The sequence below is a fragment of the Pinus tabuliformis genome, chromosome 1_2 (genome assembly GCF_031772625.1).
Source record: "Pinus tabuliformis cultivar Carrire ecotype Pingquan chromosome 1_2, CPIR1, whole genome shotgun sequence".
Lineage (NCBI taxonomy): Eukaryota > Viridiplantae > Streptophyta > Pinopsida > Pinales > Pinaceae > Pinus > Pinus tabuliformis.
Genome location: NC_142298.1, coordinates 924,840,865 through 924,859,607, shown reverse-complemented (window position 1 = coordinate 924,859,607; position 18,743 = coordinate 924,840,865). Strand labels below are relative to the sequence as shown.

Sequence of the window (18,743 nt, the reverse complement as noted above, 5' to 3'; positions counted from 1 at the left end):
CTTAGAATATTGGATTGTTAAAAAGTGAAATGTTGTAACTTTTCCACTACCATTTTATACTATATTACGTCATAGTGCTAAGGTGGAAATTTACCAAGGTTACTATTTGGGAAGCTTCTAGTCAAAGAGGTTAACGTTTTGGTTTGTACCAAAATTTTATCTTTTCTGAAGTTAGACAAATTATTGCTAAGAAATAACATCATCTTGAGAATCCCTTATGGTTACATGCATTGGAGAAATTTGAACATGCAAACACATTTTATTAATTTGATCCTTATTAAAGTGAAGTAGACTTTTTGACAAAGAACCATTGGAAATCTTGGGAGGCCATTGCGCACAAACATTTATGGAAGAGTGGTTATCTATGAGAATGGATTTATTTTAATGACCACTACCTATTATGGTCATTATTTGTGTTATAGAACAAAAACAAAATCCCTTTAGAATACATCACTTGGTTATTGTTAAAGAGGCTTATTGAAAGAGGACTTTGTATGAAAATTAGAGAAAATATTGAAAAAATCAAGAAATGCTTAAAACGAGTTCAAGCTAACCACAACCGAAAAAAAGTTATCATTGAAAATGTATAGAGCCTAATTCTAGACATTGTGTCTCTAAAATTGAGTTTCCCATGGTCACAAGCGTATATGAAGGAATATAGGCGTCAAAATGATAAGGAAGGATTCAAGAAATATAAGTTGGTCAATTAGTACCAATAATTATCATTTAGAGTACATTTGGATGCCAAACTCAACAAATATAAGAGGATTAAATCAAAATACAAAACATGGTTAAATTAACTAAAGTCCATTTAAAAGATATATGAACCTAATATAGATTTTTTTCTTCCTATTTAATTCATGGAGGCCTACTTATTGGACATCACTTAAAACACTTGGTGATCCCCACACCCAAATGTTTGGCATTAGTTGGTAAGAATGAATCCCTGGAGAATTTTTTAGCACTATAAGCCTAGGAAATCAATGTGGTAATGGTCTTATAAATTTTTTCACATTATCATATCCTCTTCAATTGTGTAAAAAAACCACACTAGGTGATTCTTTTCCCTATGTCATGGAATTTCACTCACCATGGGAATAGTTTAGAAATGATATTTGATATCATCTATAGAATACAAGGAAATATGATGTTTTCATTAAATACAAAACACAACACAAATTAACATGGCACAATGGCTCTCTAATATGCTCCCATCTATATCTACATAATCAAGTGTACACAAGGAAGGTGGACATGCAAGTGGAATGCCCACATGAGATGGTGGACTATTAGACTGTTGCATCATGTACAATGATTCAAGTTACACTTGAAGGGTAATTTTTTTTTACCATCCTGTTATATACTTTTAAAGTGTCAGGAATATAAACATGGGGTGGTTCAAGTAGTGAGAGAGGGCTAGGAAAGGTGAATAATTTGCCACCCCTACCAGGATCTCATATGTCCCTTAGATGAAGGAATTATGATTGTTCCTATATCCATTTTAAATTACATAACGCTAAAGATATTACATAGGAAAATGATGGATGGGAGACCATTACCATTGATCCTAAGTCCACAACTAACGAATGGAGTTCTCCCCGTATGAAAAGGATCATCTTCCTGTAGTTAATTTTTTCCTAAAAATTTATTGATGGATTACTAAACTAATTCATTGCATACCATGAGAAACGTGCATCCCAAAGAGTACTCTCATTCTCACTATGGAGATTATAAATATCTAAAAAGTTTATTGCAAAAACATAGGTGTGGTTTGAGCATTAAGAGAGTGCTAAGAAAGGTGAAGGAGTTGGCCCTCTACCACAACTTTGAATATCCCTTAGTTCAATAAATATTTGATTGTTCTTCTAGTACTATCTAAGATAGGCCATCGTAAAGATCCAATATAAAGAAATAACACATCAGTGTCCAATGTTGTTGATCTCTATTCAACAATTAAGATATTTGGCTTCGGTGAGATGTCACTTTAAGATGATAAAGACCATTTGACTTCTATGAAGCCTTTGATTCCAATCATTGCTTGATATTTCCATTCATTTCGACTTCTATAATGCCTTTTCTTCCGATCATTGCTTGATATTCCAATCCATTTTAGCCCATTTGTATATCTTATATTAATTTATTTTTACCTTGAACATTATGTATTTCACAATAAATTAATTTTGATATCTTGAATAGAATGTTTTCAGCAATGAACCATAATTCATAGTTGTTGTTATCATCAAATGTTCTTAAAAATTATATTAATTTATTTTTATCTTGAACATTATATATTTCACAACAAATTAATTTTGATATCTTGAATAGAATGTTTTCAGCAATGAACCATAATTCATAGTTGTTGTTATCATCCAATGTTCTTAAAAATTATATTTAGGTTTAGATAAAATAATTTTTCCAATGTTTTAAAGCCTATGGAGCTTTGGATTGACGGTGAATGGGTGCACTCTTAAGGCACTCCTTATGATAGGTCACTCTTTCAAATACCTCGTGGCAAAAAAAAAAATTATTTACATTGTTTTAGAAAAATAAATCCCTTATAAAATATATAAATATAAATATCTAAAATTCATTAATAAAAGGTGAAAAGATAGTTTAAAAAAAAAAGTGAATATATGAATAATTCTATAAAATTACAAATTCTACCTCTATATTAGCACAATATATATAATCATTTTAAAATGAGATAAGCTTAAATTTAAATTTCTAAATTGATTTTAAATCAATGTAGATCCATCTTAAACACTGATATAATTCTTCAAGTGCAAACTTCTTTTAGGGTGAAAATTTGAAGAAAAAATTGCATCCCTCTTATCCCATGATGGATTCCAATGAATTTTTTGTTGGATTTAGACAAAAACACATATACCTAAAAAATGACCAAATTAGAATACTTCCAATGTTTTAACCATAAAATCTTATATTTTTTAGTTGTTTTATATGATATATACATAATATTTTTAAAAATATATATAATATATACATAATGATATATAAAATTTTCTCATATGTGATTTATATGAAAAATACACTTCTTAATATATACATAGTTGAGATTAAAATATTTTACATAATATGTGAATCAAGACATTTTATCTGCATACATTAAAATATTTTTTTTGTTATTACATATATATATATATATATATATATATATATATATATATATATATATATATATATATATATATATATATATATATATATTTCATATTAAATATTTTATTGATAACTCACATTAACTTTTTTTTTCGTTATTATGAATATTTTTAAATGTCTCATTTTAGATTTATATTAAGAATGGAATGTATTAAGAAGTACTTTATATTTTTTGTTTTACTTTTTAACTTTCAAATACTTTTTTTTCTTTAGATATTGGATATTTTATTATATACAACATTAAAATGTTTTCTTTTAACATTTTTTTACCTAAATATATATATGTTCAGTTTCTGTTGACAAAAATTAGTTAAATTAGTTCATTTATTTAAATCGTATGTTGAAATATTTTTGAAAATAGTAAGGCTTAAACAATTTATCCACATTTTTAACTTTAGTTTACATAGAATTATATTACCTCATATGGACAACTCATGTATAGCATATTCCTTTTTATTCTTTATTATTGACATTGTTTTTCTATTAGAAAAATATTTTTTTAAAAGTGATCAGCTCTTGAACAGGGACAAAACTACATATTGCTCTCATATTGGGCTGTAGAACCAACATATATCCATGTTAACCACTAATCTACCAAGAGCCAAGAGGGATCAAATCTCATTTAATGCAATCTTCTTTTTAGAATGCAAAACTTGAAAACAGATTTACATACCAAGAAATTTAATCTCTTTTAGTGCTTGAAAAAATGGTGCTTAAGATGGATCTATAATGATTTTATTTTCTCTCAAAATCGTTTACTTTTGATTATCTTTTTTTAGTATTAAGATATTTACTAAGGTCAAAAATAACACACACTGATATACACACATACAAGAAATATGGATATTCAAACAATTTATTTAAGTTCTATATTGAAATAATTATAAGAGAAATATAACGTTTTTTTTATTTTAATTATTTATCTCTATACAATTATATAAAATTATATTATTTAATATAAGCATCAAAATATTTTATTTATAACTCTCAGTGTGAAAAAAAAATATTCTTACCACATATTTTTCATACTGGATTATAATATTAATAATGAAGAAATTGAGATGTTTGTAATACTTTTAATTAAAACTAACCAAATATGTATAATAATTTATTTTTTTATTATATCCGATAATGTTTTTTATTTAAAGTATTTTTTTAGGAAACTTTTCAACTTCAAGTTGAGCATGGAAAAAATCACACATCATCCTCATATTGGGTTGTATAATCAGCCTCTGAGCTCAACAAGATCCTAGAGGGATAAAATTTCATTATATGCAAACTTATTTTTAAAATGCAAAACTTGAAAAAATAGGTCAAGAGATTTAATCCCTTTTAGTGCTTGATAAATTTTTGATTAAGATGGATCTATATTAGTTTTCTATCTCTCTATATATAAACCATGTGTAATTTTCCATTGTTTAAATCGTATTTTTGAATAATTTATTATTAACAATATTTTATATTAAAAGTAGAATCAGTTACTCATTTTCCTCTTACTAATAGGTAACTAAACTAGTTTGATTTTAATTATTTTTTTATTTTAAGCATTGAAATATTTTTCCAAGGTCAACATTAACACACATACTATATATAGTTCATATTGAAATATATTCTTTAATATGGATATTCAAACAATTTATTTATATATAATTGATATTGAAATATATTTTTTAATATGAATATTTGAACAAATTATTTATTTAGTGTTCATATTGAAATATATTGGTTAATATGCATATTCAAACAGTTTATTTAAATAAAATTTTATTATTTAACACTGACATCAACATATAATATTAACGACCAAATAAGTGAGATGTTTTGTAATACTTTTAATTAAAATTAACCAAATATGTAAAATTATTTATGTTTTTATTATAAATAACAATATTTTTTATTCAAACTATTTTTTTTTTAAATATGTGTCAACTCCAAATTAAACACGAACAAAATTACAAATCACCCTCTTATAACAAAAATCCTCTTCCTATAATTAATTTGTTTCCCACGATTTCTTAACGGATTACTCAACTAAACTAATTCATTGTGTACTACGACAAAAGTGCATCCTAAAGAGTACTCTCATTCTCACTCCGGAAACTCTAAATATTTAAAATTATTATGACATCAACATAGATATGGTTTAAGCATTGAGGGAGTGATAAGAAAATTGAAGGAATTGGCCCTCTACAACAACTTTGAATGTCCCTCAGTTCAATAAATATTTAATATTTCTTATAGTCATCTCTAAACTAGGCCATCCTAAAGATCCGATGTAAAATAGATATTTAATAGTTTTAATAGTCATCTCTAAACTAGGCGATCCTAAAGATCCAATGTAAAGCAATAATAAATTAGTGTCCACTGTTGTTTATCTGGTTCCAACAACTACGATATTTGGCTTCCATGAGAAGTCACTCTGAGATGATAAAGACCATTTGACTTTTATGATGACTTTTGGTTCCAATCATGGTTTGATATTGTAAATCATTTTGACTTCTATGATGCCTTTGGTTTTAGCCCATTTGTATATTTTATATTAATTTCTTTTCACATTTAACATCAGGTATTTCACGACAAACTAATCTTGATGTTTTGAGCAGAATGATTTCCGCTATGAACCATAATTCATAGGTATTGTTATCATCAAATTTTGTAAAAATTATATTTATGAATAGCTAATATTTACAATGTTTTCGATCATCAAAATCTTTATAAAATATATAAATATAAATATTTGAAATTAATTTATAAAAGTGAAAAGCTAGCTTAAAAAAATTTCTCAAATAAAATTTTACACAAATGTAAAGTGAAAAGATAACTTAAAATTTTCTCTTAGAGTGCCCCGGGTACAACCACATTAAATCTCAGTTTCACAATCTTTGTTACAATACTGACCTTCCTAGCCTTTTACAATGTCAAAATTATAGGTAGCTTGGGAGGCTTCTCTCCAAGCTTTTTGAGCATAGGAATAAAATCTTAAATCAAAATAAATAATTTGTTTCTTTAGGTGCGATAGACCAATGTTTGGTCTCAGCAGACGTTAACCATCATCATCATCATCATCATAAATAATTTTATAAAAATGGCAAATTTTATCTTTATATTAACATAATATAGATAATTATTTTAAAAAGGTGAGAAACTCAAGTTTATTTATTTTTATATAAAAAATAAATTTGATTTTAAATTAGTATAGATCCATGTTAACCACGAATCTAACACCAGCTAAGAGGGATCAAGAAGATCAAATTTCTTCATATGCAAATTTCTTTTAGAATGCAAAATTTGAAAAAGAAAAAAAAATTGCATCCCTCTCATTCCAAGATAAATTCCAATGAATCTATAGTGATCCTCCCTCTCCCTCTCCCTTCAACAATTTCTTGTTGGATTTCAACAAAAACACATATACCCCAAAGTATAAAATACTGAGACTACTTCCAATGTTTTAACCATAAAAACATATACTTTTAATTGCTTTATATGATATATATACATAATATTTTTAAAACAATAAATAATATATACATATTTGAGAATAAAATATTTTACATAACGTGTGAATCAAGATATTTTATTTGCATACATTAAAATGGTTTTTTCGTTATTAATATATTTTTAAGTATACATATATTAGTTCCTACTAAAATATTTTATTGATAACTCACATTAATTGTTTTGTTAATATGAATATTTTTAAACATCAAATATTAATTTTATATCAAGAATTGAATAAATTACACATATTCTTCTTCTTGCTCTTATTAGGAAGTGATTTATATTTTTTGTCTTAATTTTTAACTTTCAGTTACATTTTTTTCTTTGGATATTCAATATTTTATTATATACAACATTAAAAAAAAAAATTAACTTTTTTCTTAAATATAGATATATGCGAAGAGGTTGAACCAAATTAGTTAAATTAGTTAATCTATTTAAATCATGTGTTGAAATATTTTTGAAAAGTGCAAGGTTTAAACATTTTATTCAGATTTTTTTACTCCTAATTACTTTACATAAAATTATATTACCTCATATAGACATATCATACATAACATATTGATTTTTATTCTTTATTATAGTAGACAATCTTTTCCTATAAAAATATTTTCTTTTAAAAGGGGCACATGTCAATTGTTAAACACAGACAAAACTACACATTGCTCTCATACTGGATTGAAGAACCAATAAGGATCAAATCTCATTATATGCAATCTTCTTTTTAGAATGCAAAACTTGAAAAATGATTTACATATCAAGAAATTTAATCTCTTTTATTTCTTGATAAATATGTGCCTAAGATGGATACATAGTGATTTTCTTTTTCTCTATACATATATAGACCATGTTATGTATAGACCATGTGTAATTTTTCTTTGTTTAAATTGTATTTTTGAATAATGTATTATTAATAATATTTTATATTGAAATTTGAATCAGTTACTCATTTTTCTTGAAATAAGAAGTAACTAAACTAGTTTATTTTTTATTACCTTTTTGTTTTGAGTACTAAAATATTTACTAAGGTCTACATTAACACACATAGATACACACATACTATATATATTTTATATTGAAATATATTCATTAATATGGATATTTAAACAATATATTTAAGTTCTATATTGAAATTATATATATATATATATATATATATATTTCTATATATATATATATATATATATATATATATATATATAATTATATTATTTAATATAGACATGAAAATATTTTAACCACATATTTTTTTATACGGGATTATAATATTAACAACGAAGTGAGTAAGATGTTTGTGATACTTTTAATTAAAACTAACCAAATATGTATAATCATTTATGTTTTTATTATATCCAACAATGTTTTTTTTTAATATTTTTTAAGGGAAAGTATCAACTCCAAGTTGAGCAAGGACAAATTTACATATGATCTTCATATTGGGTTGTAAAATGAGCCTCTCATCTCAACAAGATCCTAGAGGGATAAAATTTCATTATATGCAAACTTATTTTTAGAATGCAAAACTTGAAAAAACAAGTCAAAATATTTAATCCATTTTAGTGCTTAATAAATGTTTGATTAAGATGGATCTATAGTGGCTTTCTATCTCTATCTCTATGTATAGACTATGCGTAGTTTTTCATTGTTTAAATTTTATTTTTGAATACTTTATTATTAATAATATTTTATATTAAAAATATAATCAATTACTCATTTTCCTCTTATTAATAAATAACTAAACTACTTTACTTTAATTACATTTTCCTTTTAAGTATTGAAATATTTTTCTAAGGTCAATATTAACACACACATACTATATATAGTTCATATTGAAATATATTCCTTAATATGAATATTCAAACAAATTATCTATATATAGTTCATATTGAAATATTTTTATTTAAAAAAATTTATTTAAGTGCTATATCCAAATAATTATAAGACAAATAGAAGTTTTTTTAATTACTTTATCTATGTATAGTTATATAAAAATATATTATTTAACATTGACATCAACATATAACATATAATATTAACAATGAAGCAAGTTTATTTAAGTGTTATATTGAAATAATTATAAGACAAATAGAAGTTTTTTTTAATTACTTTATTTCTACAGTTATATAAAAATATATTATTTAACATTGACATCAACATATAACATATAATATTAGCAATGAAGCAAGTGACATGTTTTGTAATGCTTTTAATTAAAACTAATCAAATATGTATAATCATTTATATTTTTATTATAACAGACAATATTTTTTATTTAAACTATTTTTTTAAAGGGCTTGTGTCAACTCCAAGTTGAGCATAGACATAATTATACATCACTCTCATATTGGGTTCTAGAATGAATATCTACACTCAATAATAATTTATGGGTACATCTAAAGTTAGCAAAATTAACACACACCTACTCTATATAGATTATTGTAATCGGAATTTTTCTTCCTTATTTTATAAAGAAAACTGAAAAAAGAAATGTTAATTTTTATTTTTTCATATATATAGAATAACTATTTTATAAACAAAGTATTATATATGTATATGGAGGCATAACATGATAGGTTAAAAATTCCAACCAAAAAATTTATAGAGGAGTGGGTCGACACCCAATAAAAATCAAAGAATTAAATGGCGTGCATGTTCGGATCCAAATCACAATACACCCGACGAGATGGTACATCGGATGATATGTGAAGGAACCTCACCTGTCAATGTTTAAGAAAGGGGTACCCATTGGAAAGTGGTATCAAAACATCACCGATTGTAAGATCGACCGTCGGTTGCATGTGACACCCCTCCCCCCCTCCAATCTGAAACCACTATGAGAGGACATTGCAAAGCGGTAATTTTTCTCATAGAACCGTCCATTAAAATAATTACGCTGAAGTTCAATGTTGCCATAGGAGTAATCCCAACTAGAATGGCATGCAAACAAGCCAGATCAAGCGAGCGAGTCCATATCACCTATTGATGTGTCAGTGCATATCATCCCATGTCGTACTTCCTGACATCCTCGCATAGGATTGCTTACTTGCATGTGCTTGGTAAATGTAAGGTGTGCTTTTCCTTCTAGCTATTCACAACAATGAGAGGTGTTGACTAATATGTTTACGCCGTAAGGCGTTTCCCTCTGGAATCAACTCCCTTCCTTGATTACGTGTCATTTTTTGCACCATACGATTACATGTTAGACGATTACACAAATTTCAAGCGTTAGATCAATGGCAAGGGGAAGAGACACGAGCAGAATGGAGTGGTCACTCTGATTTGAATTCATGGTTATTGCCAATCGCAGAACATGCGCATACCTCCGCAATGCCCTTGATGCCCTTCGTTTTTTGCGGAGTTTCGACCTTTAAACTGCAGACCACCTTTGGTGGCCACCCTTCCTGTTTCCTGTACAGGCAGGAACAGACGAAGGTGAGCCAATCTTAGTTTCATTCCCACCTTTTCCCTCCTTCCTAACTATTCTTCCAATGGCAGGAACAGTTACAGTATTTGAACGCCCGCCCTCCTGCCAGGCAGATTACGGCGGAGAACAGCAGGAGATTGCTGAGATTCATCCGGTTGGAGGATGCCAAAAAAAGAATACAGTGGATTCACGACGACCGCATTTCATAAGAAGAGCTGCTGCGAGTTTGCATGGAGTCGCTGGAGGGGACTTGAGAGGAAGAAGCGAAAGGAATAGCGAAGCTACTTGACGAATCGGGCCATGTTCTCGTATTGAAAAAGATTGTCTATTTTCATCCTTACAAGGTATATCTAAATCAGAGATTCTTTAGCATTTCCGGGGCTAGGGATTCACTGATTTGGGATTTTTGGTTGTGGTTTCACTGATATTCTTTTTTTTTGGTGTGGTTTCAGATAGCAAGAGCTTTCGAGAAGATCATGCCTACGCCCCTTGCAACGAAGAGCGATCCTTACAAGGAAGAGCTGGAGAGACTAGAGAAAGAAAAGGAGGAGATTGCTCAGAAAGCTCAGAGTCATGCCACGACAGAATTACGGTTGGGGTTGGGGTTTTTTGGACTTCAGACAGCGGGTTTAATGAGGTTAACATTCTGGGAAGTGTCATGGGATGTGATGGAGCCCATTTGCTTCTTTCTTACATCAATTTACTTCATGGCTAGATATATATTTTTCCTGAACACATCGAGAAATCCTTCATTCCAGAGCTTCTTCAGCATTCGCCTCGGTGCCACGCCGAGAAGAATGATGAAGAAAATGAATTTTGACATAGAACGCTTTAGAGAACTCCGGAGGTTATCCAGGCCTGGGTTGAAGCCCCCTTATTGTCGCAAGTGTCTCTGTAACTGTGATGATAGTCACAGTATTCACAACATTGGGACTTGCCACAGGATAATAAGCATGTTTCTAGATCAGGGACTCAAATACATAGTTCCCTAAAGAATTTTCCATGGCTCTGAGTGCCACCCTAAATGATTTCTCCTCCCCTTTATTATAAAAATCAAGTCGTTTGGGCTCAACTAGCACCGAAACTCCAGGAGGAGACCTCACCTTTGCCTTATATGTTGCAGGTCCCTCTGCCACATTTTTTACCTTTATTTTCACAGTCACATAACCTTGCAGTTGTGAGACTGTAATTGAAAGATAGTTGATGTCATGTGTTTTAGGTTGGCGTGCCTTTCCTGTTACGACATTGATCTCTGTTGAGTTATAGTTAAAGCTCCACAATAATCCGTAGTAGTTTTTGACTGATATATCATAAAGCAGGTCAAGATTTACACCCACATTTGGATTGACATGACCTGCAACATAGTTGAAAGGACCCACTCTTTGCAGCGATGCATTCCTAATGGGCTTATCCGTGTCATCCATTCTTTCAACTGTGATTTACAAAATAAAACAAAAGAGAAAAGAAATCAGCAGAAGGGTAATTTATCATATAATATCTATCTCTCTATAATTTTCTATTATGTTATATGCCTTCCTAAGCCTTTCAACTATCTTGTCATGGTAGGAACATTGTTGATGTCCAATGAGCATAGTTAAGGTGAAAATGTGGATCTCTAATAAATATAGTCATTGTGAAAATATGGATTAATTCTTTTTGAATGTGCATGTATGTGTGTGAGAATAAAAGGATAAAAATGTACACTTGTAGTCATAATGGCAGACTTAATAGTTGTAGGGTTCCAATGAGATATGCTCCCTTTAATAAAGCTGCAACACTTACAACATGTGGGCATGACAAAGATTTGCCAGAAAGTACATTGAAAGGTACATACCAATGATCAAATGAAAGGCCATTCGTTGATGTTTCCATTGAATATATTTCTAAGATGTTCAACCTTGGAGCTGTAATATTAGGCTTCATTGGAGAAACAATTCAAAAATTTGTGTGTGAAAAGTGCATTGTCATACAATTCGTTATCATCATGTAAACACAAAAATTTGGGGAGTGGAATATGATCTTCAGGATGTCTGGAGTAAGATAATTCGGTCCCTGAGAGGAAAAGGTTGTCATCACTAGAGTTGGCTTTGCATGCAATTCAGTTCTTGCAGGAGAAATGTAAGCAACAGGAGACCTGAATGAGCAAACGTTTATAGAAAATTAGGATTTTCCATGCAAGGACCTTAGTTTACTACAATAATTTTCAATGTAGGGCTAATATAAGTAAAATTGTTGTCATGAAAACCTACATTTTAGAATTGATGTAGTCAAATACATTTTCCCCATCAATTGCATTCAACTTGGTAGCTGGAAGAACCTGACAATCTGAAGTAACATCATTGGAATTTACGGGGTCATTGCAGAGGTTCATGCCTAATCCTCCTGCCATGCAAACTGCTTCAACCTTCTCAATTCTTGCATTGATACCACGAAGGCAGGAAACAATCTGTCATTTAACTTTGTGGAGATCTAGAGATTTTAGGAAGCGATGTTTTCTACAACATTATTACATTGAATCTATTTAGATTCATCAAAGATGTAGTTTTTCATTCCTTGGACTAACACTAATCCAAATTTATCCTTTGGAAAGAATATGTCATATTTATAAGTTTAACTTTTTGTTATTACGAAAATCATTAAAATTTGTATTATGTAGCATACCCAACAATTTTATTTTGATTTGGAGTTGTAACATCACATGATGATACTAGAGGGCACATTTTTTTCTTTGGTAGTCGGTACTTAGATATGATTTGTCCCTAGCATAAAATGAGCTTTCCATAATAATGCAAGGGAACACATTTGACTTCAATTCCCTTCAGAGGCCTTCTAATGGTTCAAAAAAAAACCCCTTAAGCTTGAAAAACTAGATACATCGATTTTTCAATCTGATAGAGGACAAAAGGAAAAGTTCAATAAGCACAATTTCCCCTAAAATTTTCATTAAAGAAAATTACCATCATAGCACTTGAACTACTCTTATATCAATGCATGTGTTCCATACATTAAAAAATATACAATGGTTTTAAAACGACTTGCAATGTGAACAGAACGAAACGAGTAATAAGCCTATCAACCTACTTTAGTTTCTACATGTTTTAGGGATAAATTTCTTCCTCGGTAGCATGGGTTGAAGCCCCCTTATTGTCGCAGGCATCTCTGTAACTGTGATGATAGTCACAGTATTCAAAACATTGGGACTTGCCACAAGATAATAAGCATGTTTCTAGATCAGGGACTCAAATACATAGTTCCCTAAAGAATTTTCCATGGCTCTGAGTGCCACCCTAAATGATTTCTCCTCCCCTTTATTATAAAAATCAAGTCGTTTGGGCTCAACTAGCACCGAAACTCCAGGAGGAGACCTCACCTTTGCCTTATATGTTGCAGGTCCCTCTGCCACATTTTTTGCCTTTATTTTCACAGTCACATAACCTTGCAGTTGTGAGACCGTAATTGAAAGATAGTTGATGTCATGTGTTTTAGGTTGGCGTGCCTTTCCTGTTACGACATTGATCTCTATTGAGTTATAGTTAAAGCTCGACAATAATCCGTAGTAGTTTTTGACTGATAGATCATAAAGCAGGTCAAGATTTACACCCACATTTGGATTGACATGACCTGCAACATAGTTGAAAGGACCCACTCTTTGCAGCGATGCATTCCTAATGGGCTTATCCGTGTCATCCATTCTTTCAACTGTGATTTACAAAATAAAACAAAAGAGAAAAGAAATCAGCGGAAGGGTAATTTATCATATAATATCTATCTCTCTATAATTTTCTATTATGTTATATGCCTTCCTAAGCCTCTCAACTATCTTGTAATGGTAGGAACATTGTTGATGTCCAATGAGCATAGTTAAGGTGAAAATGTGGATCTCTAATAAATATAGTCATTGTGAAAATATGGATTAATTCTTTTTGAATGTGCATGTATGTGTGTGAGAATAAAAGGATAAAAATGTACACTTGTAGTCATAATGGCAGACTTAATAGTTGTAGGGTTCCAATGAGATATGCTCCCTTTAATAAAGCTGCAACACTTACAACATGTGGGCATGACAAAGATTTGCCAGAAAGTACATTGAAAGGTACATACCAATGATCAAATGAAAGGCCATTCGTTGATGTTTCCATTGAATATATTTCTAAGATGTTCAACCCTGGAGCTGTAATATTAGGCTTCATTGGAGAAACAATTCAAAAATTTGTGTGTGAAAAGTGCATTGTCATACAATTCGTTATCATCATGTAAACACAAACATTTGGGGAGTGGAATATGATCTTCAGGATGTCTGGAGTAAGATAATTCGGTCCCTGAGAGGAAAAGGTTGTCATCACTAGAGTTGGCTTTGCATGCAATTCAGTTCTTGCAGGAGAAATGTAAGCAACAGGAGACCTGAATGAGAAAACTTTTATAGAAAATTAGGATTTTCCATGCAAGGACCTTAGTTTACTACAATAATTTTCAATGTAGGGCTAATATAAGTAAAATTGTTGTCATGAAAACCTACATTGTAGAATTGATGTATTCAAATACATTTTCCCCATCAATTGCATTCAACTTGGTAGCTGGAAGAACGTGACAATCTGAAGTAACATCATTGGAATTTACGGGGTCATTGCAGAGGTTCATGCCTAATCCTCCTGCCATGCAAACTACTTCAAACTTCTCAATTCTTGCATTGATACCACGAAGGCAGGAAGCAATCTGTCATTTAACTTTGTGGAGATCTAGAGATTTTAGGAAGTGATGTTTTCTACAACATTATTACATTGAATCTATTTAGATTCATCAAAGATGTAGTTTTTCATTCCTTGGACTAACACTAATCCAAATTTATCCTTTGGAAAGAATATGTCATATTTATAAGTTTAACTTTTTGTTATTACGAAAATCATTAAAATTTGTATTATGTAGCATACCCAACAATTTTATTTTGATTTGGAGTTGTAACATCAGATGATGATACTAGAGGGCACGTTTTTTTCTTTGGTAGTCGGTACTTAGATATGATTTGTCCCTGGCATAAAATGAGATTTCCAGAATAATGCAAGGGAACACATTTGACTTCAATTCCCTTCAGAGGCCTTCTAATGGTTCAAAAAAAACCCCTTAAACTTGAAAAACTAGATACATGGATTTTTCAATCTAATAGAGGACAAAAGGAAAAGTTCAATAAGCACAATTTCCCCTAAAATTTTCATTAAAGAAAATTACCATCATAGCACTTGAACTACTCTTATATAAATGCATGTGTTCCGTACATTAAAAAATATACAATGGTTTTAAAACGACTTGCAATGTGAACAGAACGAAACGAGTAATAAGCCTATCAACCTACTTTAGTTTCTACATGTTTTAGGGATAAATTTCTTCCTCGGTGGTTGTGGCAAATAATTTTGCATATCGATTTCATATGATGAGTTAGATGTGCTTTCAGATTTACCTAAAAATAAGAATGGAAATACAGTATACTCAATATATATGTTTTGTTGTTTTCAAGAAGATCGCTTTAAGGAAATTGTCAATTAATACTACTTTCTCCCACGGTTATAATCCATGGAGACACATTTATAACTTTCCTCAGAGTTGGACCATCATTTTCAGCGGAACAGACAACTACGTTTCCTTTGTGGAGTCCATGGAATGCTCCACTTGCAATTTCATCCTGAAAATAATTAGATAAAGGAGGGTGAGATCTGAGGGAAAGAGAGAACACATCAACTCCATCATGTACCCCTGCATAAAATGTTGCAAGAGTATCTGTATCATAGCATGATCCATTTGGAGTGGGAGGTCAACTTATTTTTACGTCGTAAGGCGTTTCCCTCTGGAATCAACTCCCTTCCTTGATTACGTGTCATTTTGTGCACCATACGATTAGATGTTAGACGATTACACAAATTTCAAGTGTTAGATCAATGGCAAGGGGAAGAGACACGGGCGGAATGGAGTGGTCACTGTGATTTGAATTCATGGTTATTGCCAATCGTAGAACCTGCTCATACCTCCGCAATGCCCTTGATGCCCTTAGTTTCCGCGGAGTTTCGACCTTTAAACTGCAGACCGCCTTTGGTGGCCACCCTTCCCGTTTCCTGTACAGGTAGGAACAGACGAAGGTGAGCCAATCTTAGTTTCAGTCCCACCCTTTCCCTCCTTCCCAACTATTCTTCCAATGGCAGGAACAGTTGCAGTATTTGAACGCCCGCCCTCCTGCCAGGCAGATATCGGCGGAGGACGGCAGGAGATTGCTAAGATTCGTCCAGTTGGAGGATGCCAAAAAAAGAATACAGTGGATTCACGATGACCGCATTTCATAAGACGAGTTGCTGCGAGTTTGCATGGAGTTGCTGGAGGGGACTTCAGAGGAAGAAGCGAAAGGAATAGCGAAGCTACTTGACAAATCGGGCCATGTTCTCATATTGAAAAAGACTGTCTATTTTTGTCCTTACAAGGTATATCTAAATCAGAGCTTCTTTAACATTTCCGGGGCTCAGGATTCACTGATTTGGGATTTTTGATTGTGGTTTCACTGATATTCTTTTTTCTTTGGTGTGGTTTCAGATAGCAAGAGCTTTCGAGAAGATCATGCCTACGCCCCTTGCAACGAAGAGCGATCTTTACAAGGAAGAGCTGGAGAGACTGGAGAAAGGAAAGGAGGAGATTGCTCAGAAAGCTCAGAGTCATGCCATGACAGAATTACGATTGGGGTTGGGGTTTTTTGGACTTCAGACAGCGGGTTTAGTGAGGTTGACATTCTGGGAAGTGTCATGGGATGTGAAGGAGCCCATTTGCTTCTTTATTACATCAATTTACTTCATGGCTGGATATATATTTTTCCTGAACACATCGAGAAATCCTTCATTCCAGAGCTTCTTCAGCATTCGCCTCGGTGCCACGCCGAGAAGACTGATGAAGAAAATGAATTTTGACATAGAACGCTTTAGAGAACTCCAGAGGTTATCCAGGCCTGGGTTGAAGCCCCCTTATTGTCGCAGACGTCTCTGTAACTGTGATGATATCTAAGATCCCTAACTGTGTAATTTTTTTAGCATTTTCATGTTGACGATTTGTTTAGAATTATTTGGAAATGCTATGAAATGGATTGGTTGACCAGAATAGTGGATATGGGCTACATTGTTACTGCTTGATTATTGAATGATTAGTTCTGCACTGTAAGACTGTTTGCGCTATTGAAAGACCAGACAACCTTTATGCTAGAATTGCTATCTTATTATTTGAACAGAAAGGAAGTTTTATATATATATATATATATATATATATAATGTAAAAAATTAAAAAACCTTAGTGATCTACTAAAATTTAGGGCAAAAATCTTCCCATAACATTACAGTGTCTCCCCATAACATTTCAGTGATAACAAACCAGAAATCGTGCCAGCTTGGATGGTAATTAAAGATGGAACCACCGGAAGCAATTTTTTGGCAAAAATATGCAAAATCTTGGGCCCTAAAAATCTTCCCATCACATTACAGTGTCTCCCCATAACATTTTAGTGATAACAAAGCAGAACTCGTGCCAGCTTGGATGATAATTAAAGATGAAACCACCGGAAGCAGTTTTTTGGAAAAAATATGCAAAATCTTGGAGGAAGCTGGAAGAACAACAAAGTCTTTGAGGAAAATGGAAGACAAGCAAGCAGAAAATATCAACAGTTTCCCAGAATGGAACAAAAGATTAGAAGAATTTAACAAAATGCCACATCTAAGAAAAATAAGATGGGACAAATTCTGGAATAACAGCAAGAGAAACAAACCAAATGATACTAATGATAAGTACTACAGAAGAAAGTATAAGAAAACATGAGGCGAAAGAAAAAGTGTGGACATAGTTATCTCCCCCTAAAAATATGGACGATCCGAGGACAATGGGCCCTGTGACTGAAGCATCTGAATCAGATAATCGGTCAATAGGTGATAAGTGAATGATGTTATTTCATAGTATTGCATGGTATATTAGTTGTTGGTTGAAGACTGGTTGGCATATCAGCTCATAAATTAGAAATGCAATATTATTTAGTTCTGGGTTATTTGCATTGGTGAAAGGTGCTTCTTGTCATTGTATGGTATATATCAAAATTGTATCTTTGGCTGAAATCTAATATTAAGGTTGTTTTCAGAGATTAGGCTTTCACCTTAGGCTTTCAGAGATTAGGCCTTCACCTGTGTAAGGGGCATTTAGGGACATGAAAAGAACTAAAAGAATTTTTCTCTGCTGTTTTAATTTTCAGTTGCAGATATGCCATCTCTTCATGGATTTTGTGATTGATGGTATCAGGTGATAGATAGTTTGTGTGCTATGGTGGGTATATGTTTTCACAGTGGCATTCTCCTCTGTAGATTGTTGGATGAATTTGCTATTGCATATGTTACGGATTGAATCTTCTTGTTTGGGCTTTTGGATGAGTTTTTAATATTTATTTGATGTGTAATGAGTTTTGAACCCTAACACCAAACTTAATATAATACAGTAACCTATTTTAGCATGGCCCCCAACTCAGCATTAACACAATACAATAATTCATTTTAACATGGATTCCCAACTCTGTATTAATAGGGGTAACGTCGGGGTTCCAAGTTTGCATCAACATATACTGACTATTGCATCCTATAGATGC

General features: G+C 31.4%; 1 protein-coding gene and 2 pseudogenes across 1 annotated transcript; 2 read left to right on the top strand and 1 right to left on the bottom strand.

The window, feature by feature from the left end:
- The first annotated feature begins 10,163 nt into the window (after nt 1–10,163).
- On the top strand, nt 10,164–11,091 carry LOC149208982 (calcium uniporter protein 4, mitochondrial pseudogene; annotated as a pseudogene).
- A 2,234-nt stretch (nt 11,092–13,325) lies between these two features.
- Nucleotides 13,326–13,790, bottom strand: LOC149208981 (subtilisin-like protease SBT5.3). The gene has a single exon (XM_089398483.1). The coding sequence runs from the start codon at nt 13,788–13,790 to the stop codon at nt 13,326–13,328; it is 465 nt and encodes a 154-aa protein (XP_089254609.1).
- A 2,656-nt stretch (nt 13,791–16,446) lies between these two features.
- Nucleotides 16,447–17,131, top strand: LOC149208980 (calcium uniporter protein 4, mitochondrial pseudogene; annotated as a pseudogene).
- Nucleotides 17,132–18,743: the final 1,612 nt, after the last annotated feature.

What these genes read in the sequence shown, in the direction of transcription:
- LOC149208981 (XM_089398483.1), bottom strand. Translation starts at nt 13,790, where the DNA reads ATGGATGACACGGATAAGCCCATTAGGAATGCATCGCTGCAAAGAGTG.